At 43.6% G+C, this 17,200-nt stretch overlaps 1 protein-coding gene across 1 annotated transcript; it reads left to right on the plus strand.

The window, feature by feature from the left end:
- The first annotated feature begins 1,139 nt into the window (after nt 1-1,139).
- Nucleotides 1,140-6,311, plus strand: LOC118111074 (MRG/MORF4L binding protein). The gene is made up of 5 exons (XM_035159394.2): nt 1,140-1,364; nt 3,338-3,459; nt 3,580-3,661; nt 4,057-4,131; nt 4,229-6,311. The coding sequence occupies exons 1-5, from the start codon at nt 1,223-1,225 to the stop codon at nt 4,441-4,443; spliced, it is 636 nt and encodes a 211-aa protein (XP_035015285.2). The 5' UTR covers nt 1,140-1,222; the 3' UTR covers nt 4,444-6,311.
- The last annotated feature ends 10,889 nt before the right edge of the window (nt 6,312-17,200 follow it).

The following is a 17,200-nucleotide window of genomic DNA, read 5'->3' on the forward strand; positions in this document are numbered from 1 at the left end:
TTAAAATAGTGACTTTAGAGAAGGAGCACAACTATGTTTGAGACATTTCCACATTTTATATCGTTCTATTGACAGTTCAACATTTATGGTTTTTAGATGGGCACTTAAATTCCATGTCTAAAATGAAATCTTAGAGAATTACAGAGGAGCTAGAACTGATCCCTGAGGAACTCCACATTTAAATAGAACCACCGTTTCTCTTCATGTCCACGATGAAGAGGAGGAAAGACCGAGGCGAACAGAACGGATTTCAAATGGAGTCTGGTTGGATCCAAACATAATCCAGCTCATGGTCTGTCTGGTCTTTTTATATTCACACTATGTATTTGCTTGTGTTTGGAAAATAAAGTTTCCTTCTGATTTCAATGCTGTTTTTGACATTTAATAAAAAAACATAAGTGATGTTGTGAGTTTGCAGATTAAACATCACTTTACTGATTAAAATTTGTCTTTGTTCAAGATTCAAGCTAATTTCCTCAAAAAGTCTCAAATATTGTATAATAATCTATCATATATAAGTATAATTAATTATGTAATAGTTCGAGGCAGATAAATAAATAAATATTTGTTGATTCTTTGTTTGTTTTTTATTCAAATATTTGTTGTTGTTTGGGTGCAAAGTGAGTTCGATCCCGGAAGTCAGTGCTTTTATTTTGTAATAAATTACCAGAAGTTTTCTTAGTTTTATCAGTAATTACGCCCAAAATGTATTATTATTATTACTACTATTACTAATAATAATAATAATAAGAAGAAGAAATTAGTTGTGGATATTTTTTTCTATTCATTAATATTAATGATAAGAATAAAAATAAGAAATTATGTGTGTGTATATATATATTTTATTATTAATATTAATAAGAATACGAATAAGAAGGATGTGAACAAGAAGAGAGTAGAAGAATAAATGAGTTGTGTGTATATTTAATTCTTCTTCTTCTTATTATTATTATTATTATTATTATCATCATTCTTATCATTCTTATCATTCTTATCATTGTTGTTATTATTATTATTATTATTATGATTGTTATGAACTTGTTTTTATTGAGTAGTTTCCTGGTGTAATTAATTGTTTGGGGATATTTCACTGCATTAGACTTTTATTCCGAAAAATACCCACTAACCGGAAACGCAGCCGTACTTCCGGCGGTGGGTCAGGCGGAACAAAGGTTCTGGTATCGAACTCGTCTCTGCTCCGTGTGGTTCCTCCGCGCTGAAGATGGGGGAGGCGGACGTGACGCTGAATCAGACCGATGAGAAGCCCCCGGACTCGGCGCTGGTCCCCGGGGAGGACTCGGTGGTGTGGAGCCACGAGGTGGAGGTCTGTCTGTTCCACGCGATGATCGGACACAAGCCCGTGGGTAAGAGCTGTTAGCATGTTAGCATGTTAGCTGCTGGAGCTGCGGGGCTCCACAGCCCGAGGACCGGGGACAGGCTCCCGAGGGGCCCCGGGGGACACTGCGGAGTCACGGGTAGTTCCACTGCTTCGAGCCGGTTAGAGCCGGTTAGTAACGGTAACCAGAACCAGCCTGAAACACAACTTGAAAACAAACTGTGACGTGTTCGGCTTTAATCCTCTGAAGTCAGGAGCCATTGAAACTGCTCGTTTCATATAAGTTCAGGATGTGTTGGGACCTGAGTCTTTAAACCAGTTTCACTTCGGATTCAGAACTTTGTTGATCCCAGGGAGAACAACTGATTTACAGTTTACTCTGTTCACAGTCACAACATGATACAGGTCAACAGACACAGGTCAACAGACACAGGTCAACAGACACAGGTCAGTGGAGGACGTCACGATAAAGACGGAGGAGGTCAAATAAACAGACAAGAACCACATCATATACAGAGACAGGTTGTTATCGTGTAGAAACCCTTTAAAGTGTCAGTGTCCTGACGGGAGAATGTCCTCCGAGGTGCAGAGTCTCTGTGACGGATCTGGGATCAGACCAGGACGAGGACGTACCAGCTGTTCTTGTCTTTAATGGAGAATCCACTGAACCAGCAGATACAAGTTGAAAGACCTTCGATAAATGAACAATAGAAGTTACTTAAGATCCGCTCAGTGACTGAAAGAGTTTCCTGATCGAGTGATTCTGTTTATCACTCGAACTTCAGGTTGAACTTCAGCTCCATGACGCTGGTCACTGGTTCTCCAGCTAGATCTCCATAGTAACCAATGCTGAACTGATTACTGTTAAAGGTTCAGTGTGTAGGATGTAGTGACATCTGGTGGTGAAGTGTCATGTTGCAGCTGAACACCCCCCCTTTCCAAACATGACAGAGAACCTGTGGAAGCTTCAGTTGTCATAGAAACTCAAAAGGTTTAGTTTGTCCAGTCTGGGCTACTGTAAAAAACATGGCTGCCTCCGTAGAGAGGACCCACTCCCGATGTAAATATAAAGTATGTAAATATAAAGGCCCCAGTCTAGGTTAAAGAAAACAACTATTTGTATAATTTAGATAAAACACACTAATTAAACATAACTAGGATTATTTCATATTCAATTTCTGCCAATCGATCCCTTCACCTAAATCTTACACACTGGACCTTTTTTAAGGTTGAGATAAGAAGTAAACATCTGTCAGCAACCAATCAGATCACTGGAAAACCACAGTGATGGATCTACAGGATCCAGACTTCCTCCCTCTGGACAAAAATTATGCCAAAATATGTGGGGATTCGAACGCTGCCATCTTGTGCCAATGACGTTGTGTGGAGTCAGTCTCAGCTGTCAATCATGACGTCTCAGCCCCATTTATTATCATCAAATAACTAATTAAAACTAAACTGATCAGAAACATGAAAACTTGATGGGTCCATGGCCCATCTGCTAACATGGAGGAGGCGGGGTTTGATCAAGGTGATTTGGCTTCACTTTTGGGAGCCGTCATGTCGTCCATCTTTATTCACAGCTTGTTCAAGTGTTTGTTTTAATTAGTTATTTGATGATATAAAAACTGTCTGAGACGTCATGATTGACAGCTGAGACTGACCCCCGATTGGCCGGTCTGGTGTGTGGGCGGGAACTCAATACTGCGGCTCCACTACTGCACATGACGTCAAAACCGTGAGATGGTGGCGCCTGTATCGGAGATATTTTAGCTTCAAGAGGAAGTGGAGACTTTATACACCGTCTGTGATTTGTCCTCGTGGTCGTCCTGCAGGATGAATCGGGAGCCAATCAGACGCCTCCTGATGTGACGGATGAGAATCTGAACTGAATAAATCGTTACCTTGTGTTTGTGGTGATGAACTGAGGAGACAGAAACAACTGATGTAAACGGATTGAGGAGAAAGTGGTTTACAGTCTGTTTGAAACTCTGCGTTCAGGTGTGAACCGTCACTTCCACATGATCTGCATCCGAGACAAGTTCAGTCAAAACATCGGACGCCAGGTCTCCTCCTCTGTCATCTGGGACCATCTGGGGACCATGTACGACATGCAGGCTCTGGTGAGGACACACTCACACACCATGTGTCTGCGCTTAGCGTTCTGAGGACTTTATCTGACCCTGTGTGTGTGTCTGTGTGTGTGTCTGTGTGTGTCTGTGTGTGTCTGTGTCGCGTTGCAGCACGAGTCGGAGATTTTACCATTTCCAAACACAGAGAAGAGTTTCTCTCTGCCTGATGACATCATCCAGGAAGTGAAAGAAGGTGAGACGTGATGTCATGTCTGACATCATTAACACTCGGGTCATGTAGTGACATCACGATGAACACGAGCAACAACATCGTCAATAAATGAAGTTGAATTATTATTCCACATGAATAAAAAGAAAATGTTTAGTGTTGGTTTAAATGAAGTATTTTCAGTGTGTAATGTGTTCTCTAATTATTATATTATATAGTAAAGTTGTGTGTTTGTATTGTTGTGTTCTCTTGTCCTGTGTTGATACTTCAGAGTTATTCCTCGTCATTAGTGAGTCGTCCTCGAACTCTTCTACAAACAAGTCACTTTTTATACTCGAAACTGAACCGTCTTTATTACTGTTCACGTTTACTCTATCACTGTTAACGGTTCGTGTGTGTGTGTGTGTGTGTGTGTGTAGGGAAGCTGGGCTCCGAGGAGGAGAGCAGAGATGAGTTCAGGATGGAGAGAGAACCTCCAGCGACACATGAAGAAGGTACCGAACTGTTTGGAACTAAACGCAGCATCGGTCACAACGTTCAGTTTCGAGTGTTGAATCTGAATCTGTCTCGTTTGTCTCCCCCTGTCTTCAGGCAGTAACTCGTCGGTGAAGATGTCCGAGCGAACGAGCAGCAGCCGGGACAAGGAGAGAGAGCGAGACAAGGAGAAAGGAGGGAGCGAAGGAGGGGGAGGTGGAGGAGGAGGAGCGAAGGAGGCGGAGAAGAGGAAGAGGAGCCGTGCGGCTGAGAAACTGCTGTCGTCTTCCAACCCTGCGAGTCCGGGAGGAGTAAAGAGGAGACGCACCTGAGGGACGGACGGAGAGAGAGAGACAGGACAAGGGGGGAGGGGTGAAGGATGAAAAATGAACAAGTGAAGACGAAGAAGGTGGCGTCAAACCTGTGAGCTTTGTGTCACGTGACCATCTGCGGCCCGGTCGCCGTGCCGCCGACATTAGTGACGTCGTCACGCAGAGAAAAAACAACCATGAACGCCTGTTCTCGCTCCGTGGCCTCTGATTGGCTGATTCATCGCCCTTCACAGTTTTCCATCATGTGATCAGAGTGGGAGGAAGTGACACGTGTGGACGTCGCAGCTCTTGATTTTTTTATTTGTGTTTTTATTATATTGTTGTTTTAGAGAAGAAGAGTTGTTTTAAAGTCAGTTTTGTTTTTTAGTTTCCATTCGATTCACTCGAAGCATTAACTGAATGGACGTCGTCAGCTGATGAAATACAAAGAACGTAAATCGTCAAAAACAGAGTAAGCAAACGTCAGAGTCGTCTCGACGTGGTTTAAATTTCACACAATAATTAAATTGCTGATAATTCAAACATTTTAGGTTGAATATAAACGTCTGTCGCGCTCTGAAACATTTTAATTTGTCCGTGTGTGGTCGGGGTTTACGTCATGTGAAGGTTGTGACGTCGATCTGAAGGTCGATGAAACCTTTGATTCTCCACGATGAGCTTCAGCCTCCGAGCGACGTCACAACGTGTTTTTTATTTCACACTTTCTTCTCGGGTCAGAACCTCGTGCCTACGTTACCCAGTGTGCAGTTCTGCTGTTATCTTAGTACTGATGTATCCTGAAGCTTCTGTCAGACGCCACGTCATCGACTGAAAATAAAGATGGACGACACATCTCCACTTCCTCTCACTGTCCAGAAATGAAGCCAAAATATCTCAGAAACGAACGCTGCCATCTTTGGCAAAAATGTATTTAACGTTGACTTTTTATTTTTTTGGTCCGTGTCCCATCTGCTAACATGGTGAAGGCAGGGTTAATGACCTACACTGCTGCCAGCCACCAGGGGGTGTTTAAGGGGATTTGGCTTCACTTTTATAGAGCTGTCACGTCGTCCATCTTTATTTACACACATCTCCAGAGATGCTGAAGTCGCCTGGAGACGAGACGTGTGTGAATGGCGTCAACAGACTTGTTCACGTCATCATCGGTCACAGACCTGAACGCATATGGACAGACGTACGACAGACGTACGACAGACGTACGACAGACGTACAACAGACATACGCGCAATCAGAGCAACGACACGCCTGATGTAGCGTTTAGCGATAGAAAATGTATCTTCCAGTTTGTTTGATACTCTCGTAACAGACCTCCATATCGACAGCAGCCATCTTGGTCGTTCTAGAAAACCGTTGAGTGACGCTCGTCCGTCAGTCATCGTATCAAACCCTCATAGATAAATGGTTGTGATTAGTCTCAGTGAAGAGTTGCTGTTTCTTTCCCTGGGTTTTGTCGGTCTGTGAAGTTGTGGCTGTACCTGCAGACAAAGCTGAGGGCTGAGACGTGTCCTGTCGCCTCCTGTGTTAAAAGCATCTTTGAATCTGTTGAGATTTTCTGGTGGAATCCGAGCGTCGGTGGAGAAGATCACAGCAGCTTCATACAAACATGTTGAACCTCTGAAGCTTCACGTCATGAAGATGTGTGACTGTTCAGTCTGATGCACGTTGTGTCAGACACCAGAGACGAGTCTCTTCTGTGCAGATGAATTCAAGTGTTGACGGATATAAACGGCGTCAGTGAGCAGAAGACTCTCTGATCAATATTCTTTAAAAAGCTGAAGGTCTCTTTTTTTTAAACGACATGTTATTTATTGATGGATGATGAGCTCATACATGAGTCTGTTTGTGTCATTAAAGCTGAACTCAGATCAGTTATGACTCATTTCATTATTCAGTAACTAAAGCACTCGTGGTAAAGTACTCTTAATGTACTTGTAATCGAGTAATTTCGTTTCTTAGGGAAATATTTTAAATTGTACTTTTTCTCCTGCTGTAAATCAAATAAATATATAATCACAGAAAATATAAATACATACGTGTAAACACAAAATATGATTACATGCATATATATATACATACACATGATAAAATATGTATATATAATAAAAAATATGGTTTTTCACAGATTTTTTTCAATGATTTGTACAAAATGTGTAACTATTAAAATTAATCAACTAATCAATAAAGAAATGGATTAATCAACGATTAAAAATAATTATATTGATATAGGGAGTAAGGACTTTTAGGGTTGTTACGGGTGAAGCTGCAGGACGTCTCTGCAGCCACAGGGTGGCGCTGTCCATCTGCTGACAGCTCAGCTTCTCCTAAAATCATTTATTAATTTATCTAAATTATATTAAGTTTCTAATAAACATTTGATGGTTAGAAATATCGGATGAAACAGTTAAATACATATAAATATGAAATATCATTTCATAGATGAATGTATATATACATTTAATACCTGTGTATATACATTTCAGGTCAGACTCTTGTGACTTTGAATCATGTTTCATTCAGTGTTTCTGTTTATTGAGCTGAGAAATCCTGTGAAACAACGAAGAGATCAATGAATTCATCTTTTTAATCAATCATCTTACTTTAAAAACATCAACGTTACATTCAAGTGTTTATTTCAACTTATATGTATTTATTTATAAGATCATGTCTCTCAGTTTTCACATTTAACTTAAAGATCAAGTATTTATCCATCTATCTAGAAAAAGGGGGAAACAGCGCCCTCTTCTGTTACCGATCCAGGTCAATGGTATTGCTCCGTGTGGTGAAAAGAGGTACTGCATCTACACAGTCCATGTAAAGGTCAGGTGAATGCGATGGAGTGACAGTTAAACTGTGTGTGTGTGTGTGTGTGTGTGTGTGTGTGTGTGTGTGTTACAGAGCCTGAATTATTTCAATGAGCCATAAACGTTTGAATCTCTAAACTCTGTGTCCAATCAGCAGCTGTGGTTCTGCATCACATGTTAGGGTCCAGTTGGGTTAACATTAACCTGACATCTGTCCTCATCCTACAGATCTGATCCCTGCTCAGCTGTGACCTCACCTGCGTTCAGGACAGAGTACGAACACGAGGCGATGAACCCTGTTGAGAGGAGGAGTTGTAACCATGGCAGCTGAGGTCGTTCTTCTCCTTCAGAGCGAGACGAGTTTAAATTAAGGCTCAGCGATACAAATGATATCAAGATAAAAACTCAGTATCAGTAATTATCAGGATAAATGTGTGTGTGCACGTTCACCTGTGCACGTTACCTCATCTCAGACACAGTTAACAGACGACATCAGAAAGGTCAAAGGTCAGAGAAGTGAGGAGTCAAATGAGTTTGATGGAAAACATCACTTAGAGGAACAAGGAGAGGAGACAGGAAGCAGGGAGAGGAGGATGTGGAAAAGGAAAGAAGGCGGAATGACCTGAGGATTAGGAGAGAAGGAGGAAGGAGGACAGGAGCATTGTTCCCTGGTGGAGGGAAAAAAGAGAAGAGGAAAGAAAAGAGTGAAGAAGGAGAAGATTAGCAGGACGAGTGTCAATCGAGCCTGAGAGAGCTGTCAGTCCGACTGAGAGGAAAACAGAGCGAGGGAGTGTGAGAACGAGCGACAGGACTGATGCTGCATCAATATTCATGAGCTGTGAGAGTTCCCAGCAAACACAGTGCGTGTGTGTGTGTGTGCGTGTGTGTGTTTTCACAGCGCTGCCTCACCATGTTTATTCATAAATCATCTCATGTTTATTCATACAGGATTATGTAAAGACTTAAGTAGGCGTATTCACACACATACACACACACTGGTCCTGCTGGTCCCGCTGGTCAACTATTAAACACACACTTCTTAGAGTGTGTCTGTCTGTGTGTGTGTGTGTGTCTCACGTTGACCCTGTTCACACCTGGTATTAACGTCTGTCCCAGATGATCCAATCACACGTGTTCGTCAGTTCACACCTGGCGTCTCCAGTGATCATGTGACCTGGTCTCACTTCCTGTTAATGAACATGAACATCGTTTCTATCCACAAAGAACAAAGGATGTTTTTATCCAGAGGTTGTCAGTCCTTTGATATGAGATCATTGTTTTCATGATCCTGTTTAAATCCATCTAGAATAAAAACCAGAATAGTTTGAACATTCATTCTTTTGATGTCGTACGTTTCCTCACGTGTAATGAACCCCGTGTCGATAACGGTCGGCCCGACAGCTGCGAGAGACGAGCAGAGAAAACTGTTCATTTCTCAGAAACTGAAATAATTTTCATAGTTCAAATAACTTATTAATGTTTTGTGGATGAAAAACATATTCTTTCATTTTTAACCGTTCCAGTAGTTTTATCGTTTATTGATGTTTATTGACTTAAAGAACCTTTTAGCTGAGGTTGTACAGATTTTAGAAATATGAAGATTCTCCAGGATTCGACATCATAGGAAGTAAAAAATACCAACGTACACACTGGAGGAGCATTTAGATCAAAGGGTGAAACACTTGTATATTTCACAGTTTTTAATATTTCTGTTTGTAGAAAGAAGTTATTAACTGACCTGATTTCACCTGATGGTATTAAAATAAACTCAGAAAAGGAACCTCCCCCTCTCTCCTCCTCCTCCTCCCCCTCTCTCCTCCTCCTCCTCCTTCTCCTCCTCCTCTTACCTTCTACCCTTTCACCATCTCATCCTCCTCTCCTGCAGGAAAGAGATGCTGATGTAGTCTTTGAAGTGGACGTGCATCCTCTCAACCAATCAGAGACGAGCGAGATAAGAGGGAGAGACAGTGACAGATGGGAATTGAACTGAAACTGAAGGGGGAGAAAAACGAGAGTGAAGAAGAAAGTGAAGGCAGGAGAGATGAAAAGAGGAGGAGAACCTGAGTGTGATATAACGTGGAAAGTCATAAATAATTCTCTGCATGCGTCTCCGCGGGGACGTTAACGGACTCACTCAGGACGTCACATTCCAGCAGCTGCAGTTTACAGTCAGTGTGCAGGACGGTGACCTGCGATCGCTGAGCATCGGGAAAAACCAGCAGAACCAAAAGTTTATTATCGTCCCAGGCCGTAGATTTGTTTGGTGTCGACGAGCAGATACAACGTGAATGTTCACAGACTTGCTGTGTACTGACATGTTCCTGGTGTATTCCACTAGGGGGCACCACACAGAAGAACGACTTTCAGATTTAAATTCTGAAGCGAGGCGACGCTAGAGGTCACGAACTGCTCTCATCTCGAAGACACGTAGTGAGAAAATCACATTCTGTTGGTTTCGTACCAAAAGAATCTCAACTACTGTGTTATGTACTGTGTGTGTGTGTGTGTGTGTGTGTGTGTGTGTGTGTGTGTGTGTGTGAGTGTGTGTGAGTGGTGTGAAGACAGGAAGCAGAGAAACTCCCACGCCGCACATGTGGTGCAGAGACAGAGAGAGAGATCTTATTCTCTTCTTCTTTCATTTTGCTTCCATCGTCTCTTCACCTGATTCTTCAGGGGATCGTGTGCACATTCCTCGGGGGCTGTGGTTCAGAGGGTGTAGCAGGTCGTCCGCTAAACCTGGAGGCTGGTGGTTCGATCCCCGGCTCCTGACCTGTGTGACTGTAACGTTTCCTCTCTGAGAGCAGAAGGTTTTAATGTAGACTTGATGCATCAAGGAGACCAGAAGGTGAAACAACATACAAACGCTATTACAACAGTGTAACATGAGTAACTGCCTCCACCAAGTCTGAAGATGTCTCCCACAGCATCCCAGTATCTCCCAGTATGTCTCCCTCACCCTGCGTCACCCATTCCAACAGCACATCCATGAAAGCTGTCACTCTCTATGTTACATGGAGGTGTTGGCCTCCTATTGGACAGTTCAGTCTAAAGTATGCAAAACTGAATCACATTGTGTCCTCACGTCTGGTCACTGGTGAAATACACAAAAGAGTTGGTGTCTCTGTCTGGAGCCTCTGAGTTAGATATGAACGTCCCTGAGTGGAGACACTACAATGTCCTGTTGGTCCTTTATCTAGAACCTGACCTTGAGTTCTGCTTAGAGAGAGAAGGAGCATCTGTGGAATTAGACAGGCACAGGTTTGATTCTGTCTCTACTTCCTGTGATTGGTCCAAAAGTCCAAACTATCCAACAAAGTGTTTTCACTGCAAACCAACAGAACCTGGTTCAGTTTGATCCAGACCCAGAACTCCTCTTCTGCTCTGAGGAACCTTTCACACCTGATGTTCAGGTTCAGACTGAACTGAAGAGTCTGAAGCTCTGAACCACACCAGGTGTGAACGTGACCTGAGATGAGAACACAACCACGTCCATTTACCATGTGCATGACCAATTCACCTTTAACTTGTTTGCTCAATAAAAAGAATCCATCTTCCCGAAGGTTTTGGATCGAACCTGGTCCGGCCTCTCAGTTCACAGATGACATCACAGTTGGCCTCGCACGTGCATAAGCTGACATGAGAAGTGATTTCATGATGTAGCTGTGAAGCCTGAGACGGATTCAGACGTTTCTCTGTCATGTTTGTCCAAAAGGGGGAGTACACACACACACACACACACACACACACACACACACACACACACACACACACACACACACACACACACACACACACACACACACACACACACAGTGCTCATTAGCCATGTATGGTGTGTGTCTGCCAGAAGTCATTTGTTTGTCTTTAAGCAGCTAAACTCTCTTTTATCCTGCTGATAATAGAAAGATTAGCATCTCAAAGCCACAAAAGAGCTTTTTAATCAAACCTCAGACACACACACACACACACACACACACACACACACACACACACACACACACACACACACACACACACACATACTTGGGGTTCCAGGCCTCCTGTTGTGTAGCGTGTGATGTTTACAAAGACAATCTTGTGTGTGTGTGTGTGTGTTTGTGTGTCTTCTGGATGGTAGTTAACACAGTAATGAGTCAACCAGCTGATGGTGTGTATGTGTGTATACATGCAGTGTGTGTGTATGTGTGTGTGTGTAAGCGGAGATGCTAATGAGCAGAGCAGCTTTAGAAGTTGAGGTTTCAATCTGCTCCAGTTTGACTCTAAACTCTTGATGAGTTCATTTCTGAGACGTCTCCGGTCGGTTATTGACTGTGTCTCTGTCCTGAAAGTCTCTGTGAGAATTGAATTTAGAAATCGGACGGTTTCTTTAGCTGAAGCTTTATTCCACCAAGGAGTTTGTGTTTGTTTGTCTGTTATTCTGCAGCATTACACAAACTACTGAGACATGACCTCCGGGTAAAATCCAGTTTGTGTTTCACAGCTGAACAACACAGCATCAGATCCTCCTCCTGGTTCAGGTGAGACGGGGGGGGGCAGCCGGGTGCAGCAGACAGAGACAGGAAGTGACGTGTGACCTCTGCTGCAGAGGTCACGTGATCATGTTGACATCACCTGACACCGTCGTCAGCTCTGATCACCACAAACCTTTTAGTTTTTTCACTTTCTTTAACATTGTAAAATAGAAAGTTTTTAAACATTTTCACTCATTAAGAATAATTCATACATCTTCATTAAGAAATCTCGACATATTTAGACTGAGTGTGGGTGATCTGGTGCAGATCCAAATTAAAATCTGGATCTCCTGAATTTAAATGTGGTTTCCTGAGGAGACTCTGGTGATGTTCTAGTTTAAGGTTTGAGGATGAAACTGTAAAAAAGCAAATTTTGATATCATCAAATAACAAATTAAAACCAAACTGATCAGAAAGATGAACAAACATCAGTTTGATTAGAACTTCTGAAATGACAGAAACCATCTTTGAACTACTTAGTTTGGTCCATGTCCCATCTGCTAACATGGAGCAGGAGGGTTAATGACCTATACTACAGCCAGCCACCAGGGGGAGATTCAGATACTTTGGCTTCAATTGTGGGGAGCTGTCATGTCGGACATCTTTATTTAAGGTCTCTGGTGCCCCCCCCCCACATGACCCCCAGGGGACACGGGACGATGATCCGCAGGTTCAGGACAGAATCTGTAATCTGACGATCTGTGTTAAATGAGTGACGTGTTGTCCCCTGTGAGAAACAGAGGAAGACGACTTCCTTCTAACTGGTCGTGTTTTAGTTTCATCAGTTTCTCTTCAGCTCCACGACAACAATCATTCACATGAATCCAGAGGGAGCAACCTCCCAGGCCTCTGGTTCACAGCTGACTGAGATTTCATGGTCGCAAATGTGTCCCTGTGAGACTAATTGGGACAAGACTAATAACTACACACTGCACACACACACACACACACACACACACACACTCACAAAGGCCGATTTGTGTGTTTGCTCTAACACCAATAGTCATTGATGCAGTTCAGGATTATACAAAGACTTGTAGATTTTGTCTCGTCTACGAGCTGGAGAGAGGAAAAGGAGGCCCCGTGTGTGTGTGTGTGTGTGTGTGTGTGTGTGTGTGTGTTGGTGTCATGATTTGTGTAGTTGTTGTTGTCAGTTGTTTTTCAGACAGATTGTAGCTTTGCAAGGTGTGTGTGTGGACTTGAGACCTTTCAGACAGTAAACAACTCATTCATTATTCAAAGCGAGCATCGCTCTCTCTCTGTCTCTCTCTTTCTCTCTCTCTCTCTCTCTCTCTCTCTCTCTCTCTCTCTCTCTCTCTCTCTCTCTCTCTCTCTCTCTCTCTCCCTCTCTCTCTGTCTCTCTCTCTCCCTCTCTCTCTCTCTCTCTCTCTCTCTCTCTCTCTCCCTCTCTCTCTCTCTCTCTCTCTCTCTCTCTCTCTCTCTCTCTCTCTCTCTCTCTCTCTCTCTCTCTCTCTCTCTCCCTCTCTCTCTCTCTCTCTCTCTCCTCTCTCTCTCTCTCCCTCTCTCTCTCTCTCTCTCACTCCTCTCTCTCTCTCTCTCTCTCTCTCCCTCTCTCTCTCTCTCTCTCTCTCACCTCTCTCTCCCCTCTCTCTCTCTCTCTCTCTCTCTCTCTCTCTCTCTCTCTCTCTCTCTCTCTCCACCCTCTCTCTCTCTCTCTAAACTCGTCCTCATCTTTATATTTTTTAACTCACTGATTGTTTGTAATTGTCACACAGGAAACGTGCAGCGTGTTTATGAATCACTTCCTGTCTTTGTTCACTTCACAGTAAATTTCCTGAACACTGATTAGTTTGTTGTAATTGACTTTGATGATGAGACGTCTGCGTTCGCCTCCTTTGATTCAACTCACTTTATTTCAGACGCTTAGTTTGTACGAGACACAGTTAAAATGTAAATCACATAAAAGATAAACACGTTAAACTACTGCCACAGTTTCCGTCATCTTTAACAGCTGTTTACTAACGTGAGATTAGCATCAAACTCCCAAACGTGTAAAACACCAGTGGGTTAGCTTCTTCTGCCGTTAGCATGCTAACCAGCCCGGGGATTGATGATTCACATTCACTGTGACAGTTGAGACTAACTCAGTTTTACTCTCCTGAGTCAAAGAGATTGATCTGACTGGCTTCAGTAAAGCTCGGTCTTTGTCTCCTGACTGAATATTCATGGTCTCCAGCTGCTGATTAGATGATTGTCGATGATGGAATCTGTCAAACAGCAGCAGGAGTCTGCATCTCTTCATTAACTCAACCGGGTGTAATTCTCTCACCTCACAGGAAAGTGTTCAGGAATCAAGACGCACACTTGTTCCTAACTAGAGCTAATCAGCAGGAAAGGACCGGTTCCCTCATTGTTTCAGTTCAGATGCTTAATAAGAGTATCACAGGCCTGCGGGGGGGCAACAGGTGGGGACGTTTCCTCTGGAGCAACAATGATTTAAGGCTGCTGGGAACTTTTTTAAATGTTGTCTGGACAACGACAACGACGTTGTGTAGTTGGTGTTTGTGAATCAGCAGCAGGAGGAGTGACACCCAGTGGATGCATTATGTTTTCAGGTTGTTCCTCCATCAGCTCCGTGCTTGTGAACACAACATCTCCATAACGCCTCGAGGGAATTTCTTCCAATTTGGTACAAACATTCACTTGGACTCAAGGATGAACTGATTAGAATTTGGAATTCAACAGTGAAGGTCACAGTGACTTCAGAACCCTTTTTGGTCTCACAAACTCGTTATTAATCATCTAATATGGCCCAAGATTAACTGATTCAATTTGGGTGGTCAAAGGTCAAAGGTTCAGGTCTTGATGTACGCCCCAAATGTCTCCGTCTTCTACGTGTACAGCTCCTGTTTTCATCCTGCTGTTTCCTCACATGGACTCACTCTGACATTTTACAGATATTTTTATAGGAGGCTGAAGGAGAAGATCCAGAAAATGTCCAGAGACACTGACTCAGTTTTTTGTTCTCACATACAGAACCTCCAGAACATGTCAGGAACATGTCAGGAACATGTCTGAAAACAGCTTATGAATTTGTACGCTCATGATGTGATGACCATTCATGAATTTAAACTGTAAATATTCTGTTTCCTACTTTTTTCCCTACTCCTAAGAAAACGTGTTATTCCTGTTTCAGCAGCATGACACTGATGAGAAGTATGAAACCATGAAAGATCTCATCTGTCATCCGTCTTCTCTCTTCCTCCTCTCCCTCCTCTCCCTCCTCTCCCTCCTCTTCCTCCTCTCCCTCCTCTCCCTGCTCTTCCTCCTCTCCCTCCTCTCCCTGCTCTTCCTCCTCTCCCTGCTCTTCCTCCTCTCTCTCCTCTCTCCCTCCTCTCCCTCCTCTTCCTCCTCTTCCTCCTCTCCCTGCTCTTCCTCCTCTCTCTCTCTCCCTCTTCCTCCTCTCCCTCCTCTTCCTCCTCTCCCTCCTCTCTCCTCCTCCCCTCTCCCTCCTCTCCTCCTCTCCCTCCTCCTCCCTCTTCCTCCTCTCCCCTCCTCCCTCCTCCTCCCTCTCCCTCCTCTCCCTCCTCTCTCTCCTCTTCCTGCCTCTCCCTCCTCTCCCTCCTCTCCCTCCTCTTCCCTCCTCTCCCTCCTCTCCCTCCTCTCCCCCCCCTTCCTCTTCTCCCTGCTCTTCCTCCTCTCCCTCCTCTCCCTCCTCTCCCTCCTCTTCCTCTTCTCCCTCCTCTCCTCCTCCTTCCTCTCCCTCCTCTCCTCCTCTTCCCTCCTCTCCCTCCTCTCCCTCCTCCTTCCTCTTCTTCTCCCTCCTCTTCCTCCTCTCCCTCCTCTCCCTCCTCTCCCTGCTCTCCTGCCTCTCCTCCTCTCCCTCCTCTCCCCTCTTCCTCCTCTCCCTCCTCTTCCTCCTCTCCCTCCTCTCCCTCCTCTCCCTGCTCTTCCCCTCCTCTCCCTCCTCTCCCTCCTCTCCCTCCTCCTCTATCATTTTTCTCGAGTTGAGGTAAATCCGTCATGTCTCCGTGGTTCAGTTCACTTCCCAGTCTGAGAAAATCATGCACACCTCATAAATAACTAAAATTTGGTAAAAAATATCTTCCTGTTTCCTCCCCCCATTTCCCATTTGGCCTAATTAGTCTTATTAGCAGCTGTTGAACGGAGCTGATAATCCTCTTAAAACCAAACTTCAGCACATAAAGGCAGCGAGGGGCTCGGTGGCAGGAGACTGAACCTCGCTCCGTCTCACTCTCCATTGAGTCATCAGCGGGTCTTTGTGTTGTCATGGTGACCCCATCTGTCAGCGCACCAATCACGGCATTGTTTCCCCCACAGTGATTGATGGGGTGTGATGGTAACTCGTGGCAACAGGTTGTCAGAGCAGGGGGATGATATTTGGAGGAGGTGTGTGTTGTTGTTTTGTTAATTAACATAAAGTGATTTGTTCTCGAACCTTTTGACTTGTGACCGCGACAAGAAAAGTGTTAATCTGTTCTCAGCAGTTTACACACGTTCAACAAGTTCTCATGGTTCTCAATCAACCAATTACCAACTTCCGGTCAGACAACATTAAAAACTGTTGTTTTATATTTTTATATTACAAATTAATAATTTCAATTCATAAAAGTGACTTTCTATCCAGTTTAAAGTCCGCTCACATAAGTGGAACGGATCATGTTTGTATTTCATTTTCCAGAAGAAGCGGTTTATCATCTTCTTATTGATTAGAACTGATTCCAGTCGTTGAAGGACTTGAATAAAAAACAGAATAACCTTCTTGTGAACTGAGGCGGTTTTAGCTCCAGTGTTCACGTCTGTTCTTCGCCACCTGTCATATTATCCACATTGATTTTTTCCGTCTGCAGAGCTGCATGTCAACAGTGTGATGCGTTCAGGGTCAAAGCGGCGACCTGATGTCGTCCACTACAAAACACAACAGATGGATTTGGATAAATATTGATCTTTTTCCTCGGAGCCACTCGTGCGTAAAAAAACTCCTGGTCTCTGTTCAATAGGGACATAATTGGTGATTTGTGATAGTGTGTGTGTGTGTGTGTGTGTGTGTGTGTGTGTGTGTGTGTGTGTGTGTGTGTGCACGTGCATGTTTACAGTAGGTTAAGTTGTTACCAGCTGATTGTTTCCTGTGTATTAATCTTGGTGGAAGACGAGCTGATGGTTCAACAGAAACATTTGTGAGGCAGCAGAACTGTATTTTGGGGATTTGGAGACGAGCCATGGAGAAACGTACAAAACTAAACAACTGTCACAGTGAGTCAAGGCAGAAACTGAACTCGCATTTATTTATTTCACATTAACCTGAGTCGAGATTCAAGGATTAACGTATTTGACCGTGAACAGGTGACGACTGTTTGGATCTAAACGGAGCAAACAGATAAATGGAGGAGACCAGGTTTTGGTTCATCAGCAGCTTTTTGCTGTTAAGAGATTTTTATAGATTATTGTACACTTTAGATTTTT

The sequence above is a fragment of the Hippoglossus stenolepis genome, chromosome 6 (assembly GCF_022539355.2).
Source record: "Hippoglossus stenolepis isolate QCI-W04-F060 chromosome 6, HSTE1.2, whole genome shotgun sequence".
Taxonomy (NCBI): domain Eukaryota; kingdom Metazoa; phylum Chordata; class Actinopteri; order Pleuronectiformes; family Pleuronectidae; genus Hippoglossus; species Hippoglossus stenolepis.